General features: G+C 45.6%; 1 protein-coding gene across 2 annotated transcripts in view; it reads right to left on the minus strand.

Moving 5' to 3' along the window:
- pitpnm3 (PITPNM family member 3) overlaps positions 1-24591 on the minus strand; it is a 56627-nt gene extending 32036 nt beyond the window's left edge. The window contains exons 1-3 of one of the 2 annotated variants that reach the window (XM_084674626.1): positions 24048-24591; positions 15718-15813; positions 8693-8797 (exon numbers count right to left, since the gene is read on the minus strand). In XM_084674626.1, the coding sequence (XP_084530752.1) occupies positions 8693-8797; positions 15718-15813; positions 24048-24072 (226 nt within the window). In that variant the 5' untranslated portion in view covers positions 24073-24591. Of the gene's footprint in view, positions 1-8692; positions 8801-15717; positions 15814-24047 lie in introns of both variants that reach the window. The other variant, XM_084674625.1, reaches the window with a different exon arrangement.
- Between the last annotated feature and the right edge of the window lie 264 nt (positions 24592-24855).

A 24855-nucleotide genomic window follows, 5' to 3' on the forward strand; every position in this document is an offset into this window, starting at 1 on the left:
GCTAAATGACTAAATGTAGACTAAACAGACGCACATTCACTACACAACACACAACACACACACACTACTAGAGCCAGGCATTCACTTCCACTCCACAGCATACTAACACTAAGGAACACACACAACCATATTCTGTAAAAAAAAAAAAAAAGGCCAATGATGCTATAATTCATGATTATATTGCCTTTGGTATTAGTGTAGTACCTGACACCCTAGCAGAGAGCAGATGACCCAGAGAGAAGGAGAGCGATTGGGAGAGACAAGGTGGAGTGGACGGCAGTCTGAGAGATGTTGAGGAGGTGGAAGGTGAGCTTGTGATCTGCAGCCTTGTGCCTTTGTGTCATCCTGATTTGGCAGCTGTGTCTTAGAATGTCATTTCTCCATAAATTCAAAACAAATGGTTTACTTTAATTTTTTAAGTGTGTTGTTGTTCCTGTTCCCCTGTTGCTGCCAATTACAGACGGCTCCCCCTCCCCTTCTCCGTCTCCCCCCTGTCCCTCTCTCTCTCCCTCCCCCTCTCCCTCTCCCCCCTCTGCACCTCTCTCTCCCCCTCTCCCTCTCTCCCTCTCCCCCTGTCCCTCTCTCTACCCCTGCCCCTCTCCCCCTGTCCCTCTCTCTACCCCTCTCCCTCTCTACCCCTGCCCCTCTCCCCCTGTCCCTCTCTCTCCCTCCCTCTCCCCCTCCCTCTCTCCTACAAAGGCTGCCACCATGGCAGATTGATATCACCTTGGAGGAAGCAGACAGGCATGGGGAATAGAAAAGAGAAAGAGTAAGAGACAAAGAGAGAGAGACAATGAGTGGAAGAGACAGAGAGAGAGAGAGAGAGAGAGAGAGACAATGAGTGGAAGGGACAGAGAGAGTAACAGAGAGAGGCGGCAGAGACGAGACATTCATAACATAAGCTACATAGCACTACATAGCACAACATAGCATACAAAGTACAGGTAACACCACACTCCAAAAATACCACCACAGTGTCAAGCACACACTTGATGGTGAGCCGCGTGGCTGATTGAAGAGAGACAGAACAAGAGAGGAATGGTGAGCTGTTAAGCCTGTACTATCTGGGAGCATTGCATCTGGGTGCTTTGGCTGCTTTCTGAGTGATTGGTTGTAGAGAAACAGGTCTGATTCAATAAGAGAACCCGTTAGAGTAACCAAGATGAATTGATTAAATTACTCCTCAGTATAAATATCGCCCATCCAACCGCTAGAGCTAGTTTTTCGGTAGCATAGCTGGCTGAAGCGGTGTACAGGTGGTCGTTGAGTTTGTGAGTCAGAGGACCCGAGATTCAAATGGCACTAGCCCTATGGGCAGATTGGGAGGAAGCAATGCTGACGAGACGTGATGACAGCGGTTACGTTAGCAAGCTAGCGTTGTCCTGCTCAGACTGAGCGTGGCGTTTTGCTAGCTCTGTCCAGCCAGGCAGCAGTTTACAATCCATCATAACAAAGTTTGATCTCTCAACATGATTGCTGCTCTCATTTGACTCACTGGCACAGTCGATTTTCTGGACTAGAGAATGTCAATGTTAATTAACCGGAAATTAAACAAACACATCTCAGAAATATGAGTGGATAAAAATACACTAGTGTGAATTGGAGTATGATCATCTGCCATTAGCCTTTAATTAGCACCAGGGCTGGTTTAAAGGATGGTTTTCTTGTCCTCTCACAGGTGTGTTGGCTGCATTGACCTGTGACTAGGTAAAGGCATGCTAGACACACTGGACCATCTGTCTGCCAGTGCTTAGATTCTGCCCTTCCTTGCCCTGTCCAGACCCCCCTCAGGGACACTCCGAGCTCTACAGCTGGACCCACTCAGACACTCAGACCCTCACCTCACTTCCACACACACACACAGACACACACAGACACAAACAGACACAGACACACACAGACACACACAGACACAAACAGACACACACACAAACAGACACACACACACACAGACACAAACAGACACACACACACACAGACACAAACAGACACACACACACACAGACATGCTTCCACACACGTCCATAGCCAAACACTCAGGTGAAGAGTAATCCCACACTCACTGAAAACCAAGAACCAAATACTGAGGTGAGAACACACACACACACAAAAGCAAGTTGAAACCGATGCTGCCCTCAAACAGGAGCCTTCGGGAGCTACACAAACACGCACAGGCCCGTGTGTCCCTGATTGTCCCAGCTGGTCCCTGACTTGCTTCGGTTGCTGTGTGTATGGCACCTGTCAGTGAGACCCTTGCAGCTACAGTCCAGCCCAGATGAAGAGCCTGGCTTCAGCCTGAACCAGGCCTGATCCTCCCTGGTCCTGGAGCCTGAATCTGCTTCACCTTCCAACTGTGCATCTTACAGTAATGTAAAAGCACACCGCACACAACAACAACACTCTTCATTAAACATGACCAGCGGCTCAGAAAATGAGCATTACCAGTCATATCTATCTGGATTCAATCATTTATTTGTTTAGTTTTTTTTCGGCGCATATACTCTTGTTCTCTGGAGCTACGACCAGAATGAGCACCAATACATGCACTTTAATACAGTATCCCACCACACACACATTTAAATCCATGAACATTTACACACACACAAACTATGAAACTGCTCCTGGGGGAAGGATGTGTAAAGCAGTTATATGTGCCCTGGTAGCCTCTCTCTCTCTAGTTAATTCTCTACCCTCAACCCTTGGTTATCATTCACGTTCCCTGCATCTCTGTGTTAGCCTTTCTTTTTATCACTCCACAGTGTCTGTCTCCAGACAGCTCTGGGCATTTAGTGTTTAAAGAGAAAAGGAGAAAGACGGAGGCCAAATGGGAGGGAAAACGTAATAAAATGGGAATTAGTGTCTGAGGGACTGCCTGGAGCCCTGCAGTGTGTGTTAAAAATGTCTTGATTGTGGGCCGAGGTGTGGCAGGAAGACAAATGAGCTTCAGAAGCTGTTGGTTCTCTGTCTGTATGTCTAACTGGAGCTACAGCGCCTATCAGCCATTTTCTGGATTCATTCCTCTGTATTCATGGAGGACAATCAACTGAATTTCTATGGACTATCCTTCGGTGAGTTACGAGTACAGTAGGTTGTTAACGGTTTTGCATCTTACCAAATCCGGAAGGCTGTCTCATGCGTTCAGCTATTGGTGTTTGTCAGACTATCAGAAGCATTTTCATTTAATTTTTTTCTTGTTGTCTGCAATTCACAAAAACATAACTTATGTAAGACGGTTATTTTTAGTCAGTACGAATTAAATACTACATCAGTCACAGACTGAAGTGGAAAACAACTGCAAAGTAGAACAGTCCTGGTGTTATGAACTGATAAACTTGTTTACCCAGTGAGCAGGTGGAGTGGCCTCAGTCATTAGTCAAGGGTATGATGGTGGGTAAGGGGACTGAGTCACGTCACACGACAGTGTGGGGGAGGGTGCTTTCCAAGGATATTGAAACCAAGGCTCTACTTACAGCAGTGCGCATTTGGATGGAGTTGAGCTAGAACGCGAGGAGAGATGGAGGGTTCAGGAGAACACAGAACGGGAGGATGGAAGGGTGAGAGACAGGGAGAGAGGGGGAGAGGATGATGGAAAGAGAGACAGGGAGAGAGGGGGAGAGGATGATGGAAAGAGAGACAGGGAGAGAGGGGGAGAGGATGATGGAAAGAGAGACAGGGAGAGAGGGGGAGAGGATGGAAGGGTGAGGGACAGGGAGAGAGGGGGAGAGGATGATGGAAAGAGAGACAGGGAGAGAGGGGGAGAGGATGGAACGGGTGAGGGACAAGGAGAGAGGGGGAGAGGATGATGGAGAGAGAGACAGGGAGAGAGGGGGAGAGGATGGAAGGGTGAGGGACAGGGAGAGAGGGGGAGAGGATGATGGAGAGAGAGACAGGGAGAGAGGGGGAGAGGATGGAAGGGTGAGGGACAAGGAGAGAGGGGGAGAGGATGATGGAAAGAGAGACAGGGAGAGAGGGGGAGAGGATGGAAGGGTGAGGGACAGGGAGAGAGGGGGAGAGGATGATGGAAAGAGAGACAGGGAGAGAGGGGGAGAGGATGGAAGGGTGAGGGACAGGGAGAGAGGGGGAGAGGATGATGGAAAGAGAGACAGGGAGAGAGGGGGAGAGGATGGAAGGGTGAGGGACAAGGAGAGAGGGGGAGAGGATGATGGAAAGAGAGACAGGGAGAGAGGGGGAGAGGATGGAAGGGTGAGGGACAGGGAGAGAGGGGGAGAGGATGATGGAGAGAGAGACAGGGAGAGAGGTGGAGAGGATGGAAGGGTGAGGGACAGGGAGAGAGGGGGAGAGGATGATGGAAAGAGAGACAGGGAGAGAGGGGGAGAGGATGGAAGGGTGAGGGACAGGGAGAGAGGGGGAGAGGATGATGGAAAGAGAGACAGGGAGAGAGGGGGAGAGGATGGAACGGGTGAGGGACAAGGAGAGAGGGGGAGAGGATGATGGAGAGAGAGACAGGGAGAGAGGGGGAGAGGATGGAAGGGTGAGGGACAGGGAGAGAGGGGGAGAGGATGATGGAGAGAGAGACAGGGAGAGAGGGGGAGAGGATGGAAGGGTGAGGGACAAGGAGAGAGGGGGAGAGGATGATGGAAAGAGAGACAGGGAGAGAGGGGGAGAGGATGGAAGGGTGAGGGACAGGGAGAGAGGGGGAGAGGATGATGGAAAGAGAGACAGGGAGAGAGGGGGAGAGGATGGAAGGGTGAGGGACAGGGAGAGAGGGGGAGAGGATGATGGAAAGAGAGACAGGGAGAGAGGGGGAGAGGATGGAAGGGTGAGGGACAAGGAGAGAGGGGGAGAGGATGATGGAAAGAGAGACAGGGAGAGAGGGGGAGAGGATGGAAGGGTGAGGGACAGGGAGAGAGGGGGAGAGGATGATGGAGAGAGAGACAGGGAGAGAGGTGGAGAGGATGGAAGGGTGAGGGACAGGGAGAGAGGGGGAGAGGATGATGGAAAGAGAGACAGGGAGAGAGGGGGAGAGGATGGAAGGGTGAGGGACAGGGAGAGAGGGGGAGAGGATGATGGAAAGAGAGACAGGGAGAGAGGGGGAGAGGATGGAAGGGTGAGGGACAGGGAGAGAGGGGGAGAGGATGATGGAAAGAGAGACAGGGAGAGAGGGGGAGAGGATGGAAGGGTGAGGGACAGGGAGAGAGGGGGAGAGGATGATGGAAAGAGAGACAGGGAGAGAGGTGGAGAGGATGGAAGGGTGAGGGACAGGGAGAGAGGGAGAGAGGATGATGGAAAGAGAGACAGGGAGAGAGGGGGAGAGGATGGAAGGGTGAGGGACAGGGAGAGAGGGGGAGAGGATGATGGAAAGAGAGACAGGGAGAGAGGGGGAGAGGGTGGAACAGTGACTGGTGTGTTGAGAGCTAGGCGTGTACAGCCGCTCCTTCACTTCTCAGTTTGTTGGGTATGTGTGGATTCCTGGCTGTCACAGTTGTCATCTTCCGTACGATGCTACCTTGGGGAACCGTCTTTCTCCCCAACACAATGCCCGGACGAACAGGATCAGGCAACCATTTGCATCCAGGCACTAATGACTGGCTAATCAGATGGATCACTCATTGACACTAATTAAACAGTAATGAAGTGAGAAAGTAAATGAGAGGGGGGAGACTGCTGGAGAGCAGATGTTGGTATCAGGGAGTGGTCTAGTTACCAGAGAGTATCCATTAAAGCACAGAGAGACCCCATGACGGATCAAGGTCCCTTAACGACCAGTCCTCTGCTCCAGCCGTCACCCAGACTCACACACACACACACACACACGCGTTCACAGGAACACACACGCACGTTCATATAGAACGAACAAGGAGGAACACACTAACGCTTATCACAACCCAAATCCTTAAACACAATTAACACAACAACCAATTAAATTAGGCTCAATTAAAAAACATCTCCTGGGACCAGCAGACAAATTGGTTTCTGTCTCTAAGGGCCTGACTACATGTGAGATGATACGTCAAAACAGCTGACAAACACACACGGGCTGAAACCGGATACTTGGGAAGACATAATTATGTTTTTTACTACAGCATACCTGCCTGTGTAAAAGGCCAGGCCTTTTCTGTCACAAATAATATTGTACACTAATGAGCACAGCATCTTGTGCTGTGACAGCAAGGTCATCAGCACAGAGCACAGTGTGGTACTGGGTAGCACATTACCAGCAACAACTTTTGTTTCATAGTTAGCCAACCGTATTTATATCTGACATACAAATGACATATTACACAAGGACCATACCATACAGGAAGATCATTACAGGATGTTGGGGGACAATGAAACGTACACTTGGGAGATGGGGCCCTAACTCAACAAGACCTCATCCCCAGTGTAGGACCTCATCTGCAGGCTGGGATGGGAGTCGATGACATGGCCTCTATTATGACAGCACCGTGATCAGGTCATCCAGGTCCCACGGGTGTTGATCATGGTTCCTCCCCATCCAGAGTTGCTGCTGACATTTACCACTCATCTGATGCAGCAAGTGGCTTGTTTCATCTCTGCAGGCGGTAGCCTCGCTCTTGCTGTAGTCCAGCTACTGAAACCATCAAGGCCAGCCAGGAGGGCCGCAGATGGGGCTAGATTGGACCAGCACACTCACAGACTAACAGCCTGTTTGAGTTTAAGTGGTACGTGTCACAAGCATCTATGTACTGCATTCATATTCTCAACACCATACTGATATACCATATAAAGATGCAGAACCTTGGGTTGAAAAAGGATTTTCCAATCAGTGCGTCTAATGTTGTTAGACATTCGACTTTGATCCTTCCGTACACTTCAAAGCTAAATCCCAACTTCTTTTACTAAGCGCCAACAGGATTCAAGGCCTTTGATGAGCTCAAGTTGAGTTAATTTGCCGTTATTAGCTCCAATTGTATGGATCTGCAATTACAAAAAGTTGGAAAGCACACGCCCATCTCTTCTCTAGCCTCAACAACTGTAACCCTAACCCTCGATAAAGGGTAAAAACACACAGTGAACGTCAGAGAAGATCTTCCTTGTGTGTTGCTAGGGCAAGTTGTGTAGTTTCCCATGTGACTGAGAGGCTCGCCTCCTTCCTCTCATGCAGCGTGGCACAGGGGAGCACAGTGGAGCACAGGGGAGCAAAGTGTAGCACAGGAGAGCACAAGGGAGCACAGGGTAGCACAGTGGAGCACAGTGGAGCACAGGGGAACAGAGGGTAGCATAGTGGAGCACAGTGGAGCACAGGGTAGCACAGGATAGCACAGTGGAGCACAGGGGAGCACAGTGGAGCACAGGGGAGCACAGGGTAGCACAGTGGAGCACAGGGGAGCACAGGGTAGCACAGGGGAGCACAAGGGAGCACAGGGGAGCACAGGGGAGCACAGTGGAGCACAGGGGAGCACAGGGGAGCACAGTGGAGCACAGGGGAGCACAGGGGAGCATAGTGAAGCACAGGGGAGCACAGGGTAGCATAGTGAAGCACAGAGGAGCAGGCCACCCAGTGAGGTCCTGTTTCTGTCTCACAGAGCGAGCACAGGGACCAGAGCCAAACAGGGCCGCGCACACAGAAGAGACACATCAGAGACCCTGACACGGTTGATTCACAGTGCACGACTGGCTCTTTATCTCTCCGTCAGCCTCTTCTCAAACTCTGCCTTCCATCCCCTATTGGCTCAGCTAGTAAAGCAGAGAGGAGGTCCGGAGAGTCAATAATCTGACATTGAGGCCTTTTGTTGTGGCTTAAAATCCAAATTGAAACCTCAGTGTGGTGAAAATTCCAGTGTTCTTCCGAGGCTGCTGAACTGGCTCGCCTTGACTACCAAACGTTCCTCTGAAGTCTAGCTCCTGGACTTATTACATGGTTCCCTACTGAGGCTTTCGGCTTAATGCAGCAAAACATAAAATATGACATGGACCCTCCAGGGCTCAGTAATGAGGGAAGTGCTTCCCTAATCTTCTAACAACTTTTACAAAACGGAAATCTAGAGTGCATGGCCAAAGAGGCTGTTTCACCCTTCAGAGCCCGGTGGCTCATCAGTGATCCTGCCAGATAAGTCAGACCATATGGACATTCATTAATTTATATCCTGCTTCCATTTCTGTTTTAATTGAAAAGAAACATCTTATCTGGAGTTGCGGATTGATAAACACTGTCACTGCCATTAAAGCGAGGCGGAGATGGAGGGTAAAGTTAGAGGGGAGCTAATTGGATTATGTGGAAAGCTGCTTCCTCAGGGCAACGCCTGTCACTACGTAGCCAAGACGACAGTGAAGAGAGGAAGACTTCCGGGATTTGAATTCGGGGCACGGCGAGGAATGATAAATCAAGATTAGACAAATAAAGAGAAAATCTCCATGAGGAACTCAAAGCACTGGCTGATGGGAAGGGGCGATCCGAAGATAAGTTGCTTTCTCCTGCAGGAGCAGCTCGTGAGAACAGAGTTATGAGATCAATAAACCATCAACCAACAGAGCAACTGAACCACCAGGCTTTTCATAGACACTTTAATACACAGTACTGTAGGTTTTATTGGTTGTGGTTTTGCTATAGCTAAAATGTCTGTGAAAACACATTAGAGTGATACAAAAATCAAGTAAAAGACAATGATACAAAGAAAAGTTAGTGTGTGTGTGTGTGTGTGTGTGTGTATGTGAGAGAGAGTGTGTGAGAGAGAGAGTGTGTGTGACTGTGTGCTTGTGTCAGGCCTACCTTGAGACTGCTCCATGTGTCCCAGGGTCTCGATCTGCTCTACCAGGTCATTGGAGTTCCACTGGCTCATACCCAGCAGCATGGCACTTTTCCCCTCCAGCACATCTGCTGGGACACACACACAAACCCGAACACACACACACACACACACGCACACAAACACACAAACACACACACGGACACACACACACACAAACCCGAACACACACACAGACACACACACACGCACACAAACACACACACGGACACACACACACGGACACACACACACACGGACAGACATATAAGACAAGGAAGTTGCATCGTGTCAAGGACAGCAAGGACAGCATAGTTCAGTCGCTAAGACAGAGCCACTCGTGAAGCGTTTTCATTTTGGACTCTTGTCTCCAAACATCGAAGGACGGGCGATGGCGTCATCTAGCCCCTAGCCACAGATGAAGCTCAGACTTCTGTCTGAGGAGATCTGGAGCCAATAGAAAATGACAGCATGACATGCTAATGACGAGGACGACTGGAGAGCTTGTCAGCTGCGCTGGTCGGTTAGGTCAGCAGCAAGCGGAGAGCTGTCTCCAAGAGGCCGACACAGCATGTCCAACACGCGACGCTTTCACACCCACTCTGTCTAACTTCTCAGAGGGGCCTCGATGGGGCTCTGCGGGGGCTGTCCACTTCAATCACACTGAGAGGAGCCCAGGGGCCACAATCTGTCTCCCTCTCTCTCCTTTCCCCTACTCCTCACTCCCACCATCCAGTCTCTTCCCAATCAGGTTGCGGACCTCTAGAAAGATAGTATATTTTGTGGACTGCATGTCGTACATACACGCGCGCCCTGGAGCAGTTGGTACAGTGCAGGTATATCACATGCACACGGCTTGATGCAGTGTCTTACTCTCAGCAGGAAGCAGGATGACAAAAAAAGCTTACATAGATAAATGCAAGAACTCAATTCCTGCGAGGTGTGAAATGTGTTTTTAGGTAGAGAGGAGGGACCAGGGCAGGAACAAGGTATGCTCCGAAGAGATATTCCAGCGCTATGAGATCAGACGACAATCCACCCAAAGCGAAAAAACAAAATCATAAGATAACATTGTTTCACCACCAAGAGGATAAGGATGACAGTCATCGGAAATCTCAAGCCTGTCTGGAGTAAGAGGAACACAGGAGATTTCCCCGTGACTGTCGTCTGCAGAGGAGAGAGAAGAGAAGAGAAACAGAAACATCCTTCATCCTGACAGCTTGGAGAGCAAGGGCGAGAGAGAAAGAGGGAGAAAGGGGAGAGAGGGAGTGGGAGCAGTGAGGAAGCCAGTGATGGCACAAAACAAGGACACGGAAAGCATTTAATATTGCGACTTCATCACTTCTCCATCACTATCGCAGTCATGAAAGACCCAGAATAGCAACGATAGCTTCTTTATTTGGTAACTTACGTGATCATTTCCTGGAATCTGAGGGGGGGGGGGGGGGAAATGGCCAGGGCAGGCATAACTCAACCCTTTTAGGTCACAATGTAGGCTAGACGAGATAAATAGCACGAGAAATATGGAAGTCGAAATTGGTATAGGCGGATCGCTGAGGAGGAGAGGAGAGGGGAAAAAATGGATGGAGGAGAGATTAGAATACACTGGTGAAAAACGACCCTGACCCAAGCCTCTTACAGATGCTATCGCAGCCGCAGCCGTGAGGTGGTGAACAGTTTGTCTCCCTGATAACACAGCGTCAGCCACGTGCAGCTCTGTACGTTACATTTCCAGTTTGCACAGCAAAACAGATTCGTCTGATGGGACATGAACCCTGACATGAGGAAAACAAGTCAAGAGGACAAATGAAGGGGTGTGGGGGACGGATGCACGAGGACAAGAAGCGGACAAAAAGTGTCTCCCGGACGAAGACACCCGCAGCGACGGTCCCAATTTATCAGCGGTTTTACCCTCAGAGGAAAGACGTGTCAGGCAGGCGGAATGACAGAGACGAGGTGGAAAGGAGACAGTCGGATCAACATGCTGACATGGGAATCCTTCTACTAGGATCTAAATCTAAGGGAGGGATCCAACCAATCACTGACGTACGTCACCAACCCATGACCAGGTCTGCATGAAAATGATGCAGGGAGGTGAACGTGAGATGATAGAATGTTGACATGGCTAATTGAGTACCCAAAGTACAGAGTGCTCTAAAAAGAACACTTGCTGCAACACCCTGCCCCTGCAAGAAGAACCTTCAACGATAGGAACTCACTTCAGGTCCAGAATGTTCCATAAAGCATGGGGTTCTAGCACCTATTGTTAGAAAGTGTCATCTACTTTTTAATGTATTCAAGTTTAAAGAATACACAATGTGGGTATGTACATATAACGGTACACATTTATAAGTAGGCTACTGCACAACCTGATATGAGGTCTGCACCTGTTTCCAACGGCCCATGGAAAGTGAACTGAGAGGTTATCGTATTAACCCCACCTCAGATCAGATAAAAGGTTGTGATTGGCCAGACCACAATTTGGTCAGATGGAAATCTGTCTGAAAGGGAGGATTGGGAGACCAATCAGCCAAGCAAATAAACCATGAACTAGCAGATTTGATTGGTTCCCTGGCTACATTCAATCCTTACCTCAGTGTAATACAAAAATGTACATTGTGATTAGGACTCAGTAATGGATTGAAAAATGGCTGGATGAGGCAGTAGCCCTACCATCACAAAGAAATAAATTAATCTCAGGCAGTCATTTAATTCTGCTCTGCATCACCACGGGCTCAAGGAACACACAGTGAGCATCATATGAATAGGCACACTTCCCCTCATCATTCAAATGCATGTTGCATGCGATTACAGATCTGGATTAGCAGCGGCGCATATTGTAAACAGCGCGTGTCAATAAAGAGAGAGACAGGTGAGCAGGCGCACGCTTCAACAGACCCACCGAGGAGCGCCTGCTCATGATGAACAGCAGACTTTCATTCTCTCCTGGTACACACACACTGTATGGAACCACTGAAGGAGAACAAGTACTGGGGGGTAAGGTGTGTGTGTGTGTGTGTGTGTGTGTGTGTGTGTGTGTGTGTGTGTGTGTGTGTGTCGACGGCAAGTCTATTGCCACCATCCATCTCCATAATAGTACAAAGCCAAGCTCAGAGCCCAGGCTTCTGGTGAATCTCCTCGACACAAAGAGCTGAGGTGCAAGCTAGTGAGCCTGACACTGTCGTGAGCAGACAGGCGGAGGCAAAGACTTCCCAACGAGCATCCTCATCCCACTGGAGGTATGAGAATAAGGAACAAGGCAGCGCTGTGTAATACCGCTCCCTCTGTGCAGCTTGACTCATTTGACACTTCAGTAAACAACTATTCAAATGTGCTGTTTGGGAATCAGGCTGTCTATTCAACTGAGATAGAACCATGTAACAGTGCATCCTTAATGAAGATAGTCGCTAGAATGAAGTCAGCCGTTGTTCTGTAACATTTTTTTGACTTTTTTATTTCACTCATTTTTTTCGACAAATATCAGTCATTTCTACTTCTTACATGTTCTAGAAGGGCTCATTCTGTATTTGGTGGCCTGATTGACAGTATTTCTTGTCATTGCGCACCTTTTTTTCATTTCCTGACTCCAGCTCCGCCCAAATAAACTAAAAACCACAAAGCTGTGTAAACCTGCAAACGGAATCAGCAGAGCTTGAAGAGCTCTTAAACCAGGGGCCATGAGACCAATGATGCTGACAGCAACATCCAAGTATCTATCATTGTCTGAATGACAATTACCAGAACCTGACATTTAACCAGGAGCAAAGCAAATCAATAAAAAATCAATGGCGATGTGACGCCTAATGTGTTTTGCTGCGTTTAAAGGTGTGGATACGTTCCCCTATCAGTCTCCTATTCAAGTAAAACGTAGACATCTGCAGAGTGCTGGTGGAGGTCTTTGGGGCTAACGTTTATGTATCTAAAGCAGAGCCCTTGAGGACGTGGCTTCCTCTGCATCACCAGGAGCTAACGAGGCGGCAGACGCCCGAGTCAACACGGGCTCTGGAGCCCGCCGACGCCGACAGTAGCGAAGGCAGCACAGGTCATCTGTTTAGCATAGCACTGATCGTACTCCTGACACTTTCATACGTTTTCCTGGTTTCACTCTCTCCGCGGGCAGCTTTACAGCGTGGGTGAAGACATTAATCATAGCAAAAATAAATAAAACTCCCAGATGCTGGTCGTGATGTTTGGAGTGGCCAAATGTGGTCCACTCGCCCCTCTCTCTCTCTCTCTCTCTCTCTCTCTCTCTCTCTCTGCCTCTTTATTGCTGAAGATAATGCTCTTTTTTTTTCACTCTATTTCCCTCCATGTTTCTCAATAAAAGCTGTTTCAAGCGAGAGATGAAGTAATGAACTGTGATATCATACATAACAAAAACAAAGTATGTGACTTTTAAGAGTTTGTAAATAATCTTGACAATAATAAGCTTAGTACCAGAGTGATTTGAAGCCACATGTCTATCCTCAACGGTGTATTAGCCAGACAGGCTAATACTTTCATATTACCATCTTTGCTGTTAAGTCTCGTGACAGAGCTTCTCTGATGTTGCTCTACCAATAATGTGAGATGAGGTCACTCTCTGAAACTGCCCAAGGAACTCTAATCTGCCCTTGTCTGTCCGACGCTCAATAATACAGCTCATTGTGAACGGTCTGCATTTCATGTTTACAAAAGGGTTCTTCTTCTGTGCCTTTTTTATTTTCCCTCTAATCATTGATTGAGATATGAATGCTTTCATGTAAGCTTGAAAGCTTCACCTAAGGTTTTTTCAAATCCTACCACAGTACTTCAAAACACTATAGGCTATGTTAAAATTATTCAACAATAAAATGATGAAGATGAAATGCAATTGGTAAATCTTAGAAACCCTACAAAGCACAGACCAATCAAACGTTGTCAATCCAACATGAAAGTAAACGAAAAGAGCAGAGAGGCACGTTCAACAATTCATTTGTCTCTAACATCTGGAATCTCTAATTTAGTTTTCCTGTTGCATGAAGGGGATGAAATCCCTCTTTACATATGAATGAGGAACGTGTCTCATTAAAGATAGACGTGGAAACCGACAGGTCGTTGATTACACTGAATAGTCCTGCCGTTCATTTCCCAACCACAATAAAGTCGCACTCCCTGCCTTTGGCTAGGGGAAAGGACACGGACGTGCATTTGAATAATGCAGTGTGAGCATGTCTGATTGTGGCGGGGCTTAGCCCAAAACCCATTATGCTCCCCACAGAGACAATAATCACTGTGTTGCTGACAACAAACACAGGGAGAAAGAATGACATCATCAAACGACACATAACGGTTGATTTTCCCCACGCCATGCAAACGAGCGTCTCGATATTGAAACAACACAGCCGCAGATCCCCCCGATGTACTATAAAGCAGCGTGCTCGTCTCATCCCACAGAGTGAATAGTGAGCACGCTAACGGGGGAGAGATACATCGGATCCTCTGGCTGTGCCACTCGCTCTCTTCCACAGCGACTATCCGACTGGCTGCCATAACAGCAGAGAGACCGCACGGATGAGCCCATGTGAACGGATACGTGAGCGGGTCATCTCTAAGGATCAACCTGTCGTGTGGCGCGTGTCATGCATGAAACATGAAAATTCAGAAGATGTGTTTTTTGGAAAATATGCACGTAGTGTGCGTGTGTGTGTGTGTGTTCATGCATTATATAAAGCTCTCGTCACACCACAGATTTGGACAGTCGGCCAAAATAAGCAGCCCGTGAATCACTTCTGGGCCAAGGGAGAGAGAAATCTGTCTGATAGTCATCGAGGCAATGACTTTGCAAAAAAGACCAGGCTGTACTGATGCCAATCGTCCGTATTTGACTGGCTTGGTTTTCAAGTACAATCCAAAAGTGATCATATCTCCCTCATCACCAGCCCAGAGGGAAGAAATTAGAAGATAAGAAATCAACCTCATGGGCAAGACTGTTCCCCCCAAGAATAAAAGAAGCTCAGTCAAGATGTTTTCATTTGCAACCGCCGCTCCCTGATCCACACAATCATATCATCGCCACTGATTATGATGATGATGTGCCCGTCAGCTTGCACTGCAATATTAAAGACATCAATTTGCAAGATGTGATGAGGAAGTCCCCCTCGAATGGGTCACCCCTGAACTCTCATATTTTAGGCGACCTCCAATTGGATGTCTGTGCATTATCACGACTGTTCCTAGAGCTGTAGCAGATGGAGGCTTTGAGCTCGTGAGGCAACTGTGAAAAGAACGTTTTGGCGTGGCTAACACTAAAAACACCGATTACATTCCTACTCAACAGTTCAACAGGAGGGAGATACTTCCGCGACGCCAAAAGCAGCATTGGCTCAGAGATGGGAAAATCCATTCAAATGAAAGGCAATTAAGATTTGATAGACTATTGAACCCCAGAAGAACCACGTCACCTCTCAGTTGCAAAGACAAATATAGTCTCCAATCCACTCATGACGTTCAAGTAGCCTGCAGTGAAGGACAATAACCCACCTGTCTGGGCTGTGTACTGTACCCTAGGCACTCCTCCAAGCCCCCTCAGCAATCATCTGCTAACCGCTCCACATACCAGAGAGACCTGCCAACCGCCAGGACCACTTCATCGATGTTGGGGGCAAGCGTTAGCAATCAACCTCCTTGCCTCCTTTTTAATTTCTTATTAAATCAAAACAGAAATGAAAACAAACAGCTACAACCTAGACCCCATCCTTTTCTGACAGAGAATTCACAGGTGTCACGTGAGTCAATCATTACAGCTGACTTGTGTATTCCCCATTCAAAAGCCCTGCAGAATATTACATTCTGGATTTTCACCCAGGCAGACAACAAAAGCAGGCCTCTGGCCGGCTCATTTGATGGGGCAGAGCACTATTCCATGGGCTCTAAGGAAGACAGATAAGAGGATGATGGTGGAGGAACAAAAAGATATGAGAGACGAATGAGTTCAATGAGTTGAACTGAGGTTGTCTACTGATGTCACGGGTGAGTGTCTTATACCAACCTCGGGCGTCGAAAAACTCCTCGTCCGAGCTGTCCACCGACTCCTGCGCGATGTTCTGCATCCGCCAGTGGGAGGCGCTGTATTTGCGTGAGGAAGCTGTGTGGGCAAGAAGAAAAAGAGACATCTTTTTAATGGCAGTGAACAGCAGCAGTTAAAGCATGCCTAGTGTGGCACCCGACACCAGATCACCTTTGTGACATACTTGTAAAACTATACGAATAAAGTCAGAACGTTAACATTACATTTACATTTTCTCATTTAGCAGACGCTCTTATCCAGAGCGACTTACAGTAAGTAAAGGGACATTCCCGCGAGGCATGTAGGGTTAAGTGCCTTGCCCAAGGACACAATGTCATATTGCGCGGCCAGGAATCGAACAGGAAACCTTCTCATTACTATCTCCCATGACGTTTGACTAAAGGACAGATTAATTAGGCATAGGATTTAAACCCTCCTCACTGCCTCTTCCTTGCCTTGTTTACTATTGACTTTGCTATCAGTCTAAACTCTTAGAAGATGCAATCTCTTTTAATTGATCTCACAGCTAGATTTCCTAACATGACCCACTGAAAAAAGGAATTTAAACATACATTGATGAAGCCCTATTCTCAGACGTTTCAGTATAGTATTGCTATTTAAAGGCAACACTGAATTACATGTAGTTCTCTAATTCTGAGTACTGTACTGGAGTCTGTGTAAGAGCCAATGAACTCAATGACTCTTTCCCCATGCTGACCCAACTCTCTCTGTGTGGGCCACACCCAGCTTCTTTCAGCTCGGATCCACATACTCAGAGTGAACTATTTTATATCCCAATGGTTGCAATGCATTATTATTATTATCATGCATTCAATTCAATTTTAACTATATGCTCTTATGTTTCTTCCTATTGACACTTATTTGCTCTTCACAATGTATGCTTCATGTTTTGGCTACCCACAATGTTCTTGGGGCTATCTAGTTGTTCATGATCATTGACCTATATGCACTTTTGTAAAGCTCTCTCTTGGAAGTCGCTTTGAATTAAAGTGTCTGCTAAATGAATGAAAGTCAAATGTAAATGTAATGTCAAGGGTATTGTTTTCTCTAGGTAATGGGTATGCAGAACATTTTCTTCTGAGAGCCAAATCACACATCAAATGTGCTTTTTGAAGGAGTTCAAACAACATCAGCGTCAAGTAAAAGTGACAAAATGTCACTGTCACATTGATTCATCACAGCAAAGGTTCTCTGCATTTACTCCGGTTAAACTGTGAGTGACGTCCAAACGTTCACTGTTAAAAGCCAAACCCTCTAAAGAAAATGATGCACCATTTTTCCTAACCACATGAGAAGAGGAAGGAGAGAGAAAAACATGTCACTTAAAGGAGTCGAGTGAGGTCACCCAGCATCGAGAGACACAGTGCCTCACCCTCTGAGCCTACGGTAACCAACTCAGATACCAACCTAGTTCCCTCAAGGATCACAATGACTCTTGCTTAGAGACTTGTTGCTCTTGTTGGTTAGTGGCAACTGATTTAAACTGTTGGATTCGCTGCAATATATTCTATTTTAGTTAATCTTATTTTTATTTTAGTGCTGCTGCTTTTTCGACAGGTACACCTGCACTTAAAGAATCTTGTTGTTTAAATTGTAACTTGCTTAACTACATGCTCTTATGGTTCTTCCCTTTGGCACTTATTTTTTGGTTGTTCACAATGTGTGCTTCTTGTTTTGGCTACCCGCAATGCTTTGAGGCTATCTTGTTGTTATTATCAGTAACCTATGCACTTTGTAAAGCTCTTTCTTGGAAGTCGCTTTGGGTAAAAGCGTCTGCAAAATGAATACATGTAAATGTAACCCAGCTGGGCTGTGCTCGATCTCAGCTCCTGGTTATTTTACATCCATCCATCCATACTTACATACATCCAACTTACATTCTCTAACCATTTACCTTTTGTCTGTTCAAACAATGGGGTTAGGCAGCCATTACTGGTATTCTCTAGCCTCCATGTAGCCTTTTTCTCCATCTCTCCCTCCCACACCTTTCTTGCTCTCTCTTCTGGAATTAATCTGTTCCTTTCTTGCAGGATGCAACCAGGTCAAATGTTTGACTATTCACTCAAAGAGGGACGGATAGGGCAACCTTTTGAGCTTTCTATTACTATCATGTACTTGTGGATACTTCACAGAGGGCACTGGATTTGTTAAGAAGGCTGCAGTAAGAAAAAAAGTCTATTTTCTATCAGAGTTAAAGGACAAACAGATCAGCAGCTAAAACGTTAGCGTTTGCCCGCCAGCTTTGGAACCATGCAACTAGACAGCTATGATTCAATACGTTTTCAGTGTGAAAAGATGAAATCCAACTCATTAATCACAAGAGCCACAAGGGGCAGGAGTAAATCGCTAAAACATTACGCAATCAGATCAGAGGGTTTATGTAATTATATACGTCTAATATATGTTTGGCACACTGGATCAGTATGATTAAACAGAAAGACTATGACAATTTCAACTGTGGATGTCAGAGGACTGTTTTCATATAAGGATGTGTGGAGTTTGGCTGCTAAAGATGATTGAATTTGTGAATTCCATAAGGTGTCTCCAGGCTTGGAAAAAAATAACTTGAACACCTCTTGAAAGATTTATAATTGAACACATTAATCTTTCTCCTTTCGTTTTCATACATACCTTTATGGCTCTGCATGAGAAACATGCTGGGAAGGAAAACATCAAACGGCGACGAATGAATTCCATATCTCTTATTCAGACTCTGAACACATTAGCATATTTCAAACCTTGCATGACTTGAGTCACTATTATTACAAGTAAAAGAAAGACATAGGAACATGTTTGTTAGTTTCAAATAAGAGAACAGAAAAAAAGAGCAAGAAAAGGATTGGAAAACTGTCGCGCATAAATAATAAACGTGTATGAATCTTTACTCCATCCATCAACATAAGATAAGCAATAAATCGGGGTGATTTTCTGTATTTCCTTGAATTGTATGCAATAGAATTACAATACGGAATGTTCGATGCTTCCGGAATCACACCCCGACCGTCAGCATCTAAGAATCCTCCAGCACAGCCTCCAAAAGGAGCACCATCTAAATCTGCATCACTCTCTCTCTCTCTCTCTCTCTCTCTCTCGGGAAACACTGCCCTCCTCCAGTAGCCTCCTCTCCCACGCTCAGCCTCCCTCAAGACCCGGGGGCCCACTATAACACGGCCCTCCAAAACGGCTTTCTCCAACACTCTCCCCTCATTTGCAAATCAGCAGCACGCGGATCCCCTCTCTTCAACCGAGAGACGTTAGGGGCCACCCCACCCTGAGGAGCTAACAGATTAACTAATGATCATCCTCACTCGCCTTTACCTCCAGGAGGAAATGAGAGAGAGTGGGACAGAGAGACGACGACAGAAGATGCTGATGCACTCTAATGGTCAAGTGACATGCAAATATTTGTAAGACGGTGCCAAACTTTCATGCAAAGATAAATATTACCCTCCCCGTTACCAAACAGATAGGGCCACTGGGTAAATACCTTCGTAGGAACCATCCATTACTAGATCTCTGCAAATTAGCTTTAAAATCCCACAGCGCTGACTGGACGTGTAATGAATCCCACCAAAACACACAGGATTCCCGACCATGTGTGGTCCACAGCAGCTGGCAGGACTTCAGATGTGTGCACGTGCGTGTGTGTGTCTATGTGTCCTTCTTCACTTCAACCCAGGGAATTCCAACTGTAAATGACGGTTGAGAATAGCCACAGGGTCGTCTGGGATCTCCGCATCAGCATGGACATTAATAACCCCCCATTCAATTAAAACTCATCTCAACACACAATTAAAATCAATTATTGAAGCTTACTGAGGGAGAATAATAATTCTCTTAGTAACAAGGGATGGGTTTGATCTCTCTATTAAAAACACTAAATCACTGTAGTCACTCTCCGAGAAGAATACCCAAGATGGCACCCCAGTGGAAAGATCTCTTCCCTCCTCTCTGCAGCTGTGTTTATAAACACAGTGCTCGGCAGCACCCTGCACTAGCCAGAAAACACATCAGCACAAAGCATCATCCTAAGTTGACCATCTTCTGTTTACCGCCGCATCTCCCGTGGCATGGTGCCTCTAATAATCAACCCGACAACAATCACATTTGCATGTGCTTGTTCTACCAGTTTATGCATTTTTTATTTGCCATAAATGTGTCTTGTGCTCGCTGTGTTCTCAGAATAATATCCTGTTGGCTGTTCCAAAGTTTAGAACATAATTGGGTAAAATTACTTGTGTGTACTCTGCTCCATCAGCTTGGGACACTTAAATCCGGTTTGAACTGGTGGGAGCTTGTCCACACTGGTGTTTTTAAATCTTTGGTTTTTGAGGATGACTCCCTGACCTGTAAATGTTTTTGAAGCTGTCGTTTTATGATTTTACTATACTCCAGTGATGTTACTCTTTTACTAGATTATTTGCCATTTTTCTGTATGTCAATGACCCTTTTCTCGTAAAATCAAGGTCAAATGAATAGATAAACATGTTTATGCTGGGACTGACAGCATGCAAGGAGGAAAGTGGTCAGAAGGGGTGGGATTATGGTGGGTTGGGGGGCCAGAGGTGAGCTGGGAGAAAGGCCAACCTGGCACACCGTGGAAACATTCCCAGCAGTAATCTAAAATAATGATTGGTGGCTTCTGGAGAATATGAGAAAGACAACACAGGATTGAACCTGGATACATATTTGGGATGACTTGAGAAATGTGACCGCTTTCTGGGACGATGAATTCCAGGATGAACCATGGTTTAGAGTTTGTGAGAAAGACTGTAAATTGGTAATTGTCCAATCCAAAAAGACTTATCAGACACTTTCAGACACTCTGGAAGCATCTTCACTCACAGATATAAAGAAAAACTTCAGTGACTCAAAGTCATCTATGTAAGAAGCACTAGGGACAGCCAAAAGCTCTGATTTTGTAAAGAAAATATGTGCTGTGAATGTAAAAAAGCAGTTTACTATGTTATAATGCAAACTGTCGCCCACTCTCCCAGCCTCCCCTGCCTGGCTTCTCCAGGTGTACCAACAGCATTGCCCTCCCTGCGACCTCCTCTCCCAGCTGGACTGTTGTGCACCGTGGGCAGCCCTTGCCAACACAGACCATGCGTGCTTTCCCATGACAAACAACCATTAAATTCAAATTAACACTGTTTTGCATGCTTCAGTAAAATGACACAGGGTCAGGGGCTGCATGCATTAGCACACGCTTCTGTAAAATGTTGGGAACATTGTATAGTGGTTTGTTGAGCAGGCTTCCCAGGGAGTATATGGCTTTTTATTGCAGACTTCAGAGTGTCTGCTAGATTAAATGCCAAATGCCAAAAAGCACAACCCATTATTCATTTTTGTAAAACATGTTCAATGTACGTGGACTTTACATTTACAAGAGACAGGAGGAATTCATAGTTGCTGTTAAATCACTTAGTATAAAGTACTTTGCAATAGGGCTGAAGAGAGCAATGACTGTCCTGTTTTGCTATGCAAAGAGAAAATTATAGGATTGAAGAGGAATACTATGATTAAATGATTTACATTGTTGAGGGAGGGAGGGAGGGAGGGAGGGAGGGAGGGAGGGAGGGAGGGAGGGAGGGAGGGAGGGAGGGAGGGAGGGAGGGAGGGAGGGAGGGAGGGAGGGAGGGAGGGAGGGAGGGAGGGAGGGAGGGAGGGAGGCTTCTCACACACACATCTATTTTTGGCTCTGTCAAATCATAATCATTGTAAAAAATCAGGAAGAATGCAATCATTTGGGCAGCAACCAGAAACAATATTTTTGTAAGGAAAATAAAACTGGAATACATCTATTCCCTGTTGTAAACAAACAAACAAAAAGTCAATCCATTGAAAATACCCTTCCAAAAACAGTACAGGAATGGCTAATGGGGGCAAATAATTATTTAGCTAAAAAAAAACCTGTAAGAGATGTTGAAGAACAAAATATGTATTGCTTTGAAGCATCGCTCATTAAAACATGAGATGATGACCAAATAAGATGTTCATAAGCACCAAACATGTATGAAGATGGATTCCCAATGTCAGACAACTGATAATAAGCAATATCCAATACACTGACAGCTGACACTGAAGTACATTGTCCAGTGGATCACTTTCATGACTCTGCAGACTGAATTCAGTCAATTGAGTTCAATGTTGCTCATATGCATTTTTGTAATCAAGCAATTTGGATGATCTAAAAGAGAACATATAAGCATCTGACCCTTCTAATCCTCTTACAACTAAAACTCTTAATAGTTAACTCATTTGTACCCAGAGCCGCCCATGTGGATTTTTCTTTCTTGCGAGCACAAACCTGTTCATTCTTTCCGACCTCTCAGTGCAGTTTACCTACCCCTCTGAATCTCTAAGTTATCAACAAACATCACAGTATCGTCAAGTTCAGCTCAATCACCTTCACTGGCTAATATCTTGAAAGACCAGACAAGAAACAGGAAGACCAGACATTTATGTCCCAGTGAATATAAACAAGAGAAAATGCAGTACACACAGCACATACGTGCAAATAACACTCCAGAAACATCTTCTGACTGTAACTGAGTCCTCTTTTCAAGGCCGAAAATATCCTCTGTTTGATACTATCACTCTAGGTTTGCTCTGTTGAAATGTTGAAGAAAATACAGAATTTCCTCATACCTGCAACACTGTATTTACTCCTTGTATTATACATGAGATATGGTGTTTGTCTCAGTCTATCCTAAAAACAATCTCTCCTCGTCAAAAGGTAATTTCCTTGCAGTCCCCCTGCTGTTGTTTGGTAATGAAAGATTTGCTACTGTAGAAGATAGAGCAAAAGAGAGACAACGACTAAGATATGGAGAAAACAAAGAATGAATATAGAAAATGAACACAAAAGTCCATTTATAAACAGGATAACTATTGTGCACAAATGTCAAGCAAAGGTGAATTGTAAGAAAAATACATTCCATATATGTGAGATAATAATCTATAAATGTAATAAGGTGGAATCAAGTGTTACTATGGAGACGCTAAACTGAAAATCTACACCAGTGCTACAAGTCTTATAGTGGATGAGGCTATGAAAATAAATGGCTAGACTCATCCCAAAATACTGCTCTTCCTGCCCTCCTGGATTTAGTAGTCATCATGTCTGAGAAGATGATCCTGACCAGATATTTGGCATTAGTTTGATGATGGAGTAATAATGTGCACTGCGTTGTGACATAAATTAACTGCTAAAAGAGCACCCGCGGCAATATAATTCATGTTCGAAAGAGAATGCACTGTCTGTTACCAGCTGTGGAGGGGAATATTAGCCTACCTTTTGCTTTACCCGGCTTCACATTGTTTCACCCATCTGGGGCCACCCGGTCGAACTACCTTAAGTCCTACGGTTCATTAAGTTGCCTATAATTGCCTACAGTAAATTGCCTATAATTTAGCTTCCACCAATGGGACGCAAAGCTTACGCTACGCAAGACCTTGAGACATTATATTTTGTTGTGTAGATCTGTTTGCTTAATCAATGGCTAAATTAAATAGATTCAAAGATGTAGCCATTCAGATTTCGAGAGATTGATACCTTGAACTGACGTGGATCGCATAAAGTCTGTTGTTTACGTGCAGACCTATTTGCATGGTAGGCAAATCAATCATGTGCATTTACACGTCTATTTAGCTAATTGATTGAATTCTGAATGTGCACTGAAGTATTTGTGCCGATCTTAAAGTGTTCCAACCGAAGCGTAAGACCCAGATGTTTATTTATTTTGAACCATTCAGTTTCAGTAAAGTTTTATACACAGTGACAGATTTTGAAATAAACCATAACCCATGGAATATGTTATACATTCAACCGCATTGAAAAAAATACAGTGAGCCACTGTAGGATACTGTGATTTTCCCGTGATATCTTAGGCTACATGTGGACATCATGGATAGGTAACTGTAGGCTATTGCAATGGGGAAAACATGCAAATCAACACTTAACGTCCCAGTGCTAGGTAGTATTGGACAAAACCTTAGTTTGGCACACTAATACGTCATATATATATTGGAATTACAAATTAATAGGGCACACCACAGACTGAACAACCAATCATTTTAACACGGTTTATAAAAAAGATTGAGTAGGCTAATCTCTCAACTCGACACACATTCCTACAGATTGTCTTTACTTCAGACTTCGCGCGAGCCGAGCATCCCAAAATCGACGGTTGAGTTGACGTTGACTCGTGCTACCTGTTAACATCGGCATCACCGGAGAACCTTTGTTGCCCACACATGCGATATTCCCGTTTTACTGGGTTCCTTACCTCTCCCTCTTGATTCCTTTGACATGTTTCTTCCAGTCTCAACAGCGACCAAGACGTAGTCTGTTAATTGTGTCAGGTAGTTACAGAGTGCGCGTCCCTCTGTCCTTCTCGTCACTGCACCTTGACGTCTGCAGTAAAGAGTCTACACGCTGACAGTCTTGATTTGAAATGAGCAGCTGTGCTCTGAGGCAAGATCATGTACACAGCGAATCTCTCGCTGCTGAAAACAATTTAAGTATTTGCAGTTGTGCTGATAATGCTCATGCCCTCCCCTCTACAATTGCCATCTCAGAAACAGTTGAAAGGATCAGTATTCGACTGCCTCCAGTGGTGTTACCGTTCTCCATCGAAGGGCGTTCGTTCTGCGATGTGTGTCCAACCGGTGCCGACTAAGTCGGTTTCACCACAACAAATTATATTACGTTTGTTGACAAACAACTGCTCTTTGTACGGGCCAAAAAATATGAGTTCAAGATCAAATTCCCAATGCTCAAAAGACAACGTGACAGCATAATTAAGGATGACCTCCAGACTAACCTCCAGACAACAAACTTCAATATTGTCAATAGATTTTTTTAAACAATAACAGCACATGTAATTTGTTGAATTATTAGATATAGTTATACTGATGGTAAATTTTGCATTTTGGACATGATGCTAAACCTCACTGTACAAGAAAGACTATCTGACAGAATCAAAAGTTCATTGACCTTTGTAGCTCACAACATACAGAATGTAAAAGGTAGTAGATAATGTACTGCTTATCTCTACAACCCCTGTGAGACCATATAGTAGCCTGTAACTCGCA

Source organism: Hypomesus nipponensis, chromosome 15 (genome assembly GCF_054491055.1).
Source record: "Hypomesus nipponensis isolate SF chromosome 15, ASM5449105v1, whole genome shotgun sequence".
NCBI classification, from domain to species: domain Eukaryota; kingdom Metazoa; phylum Chordata; class Actinopteri; order Osmeriformes; family Osmeridae; genus Hypomesus; species Hypomesus nipponensis.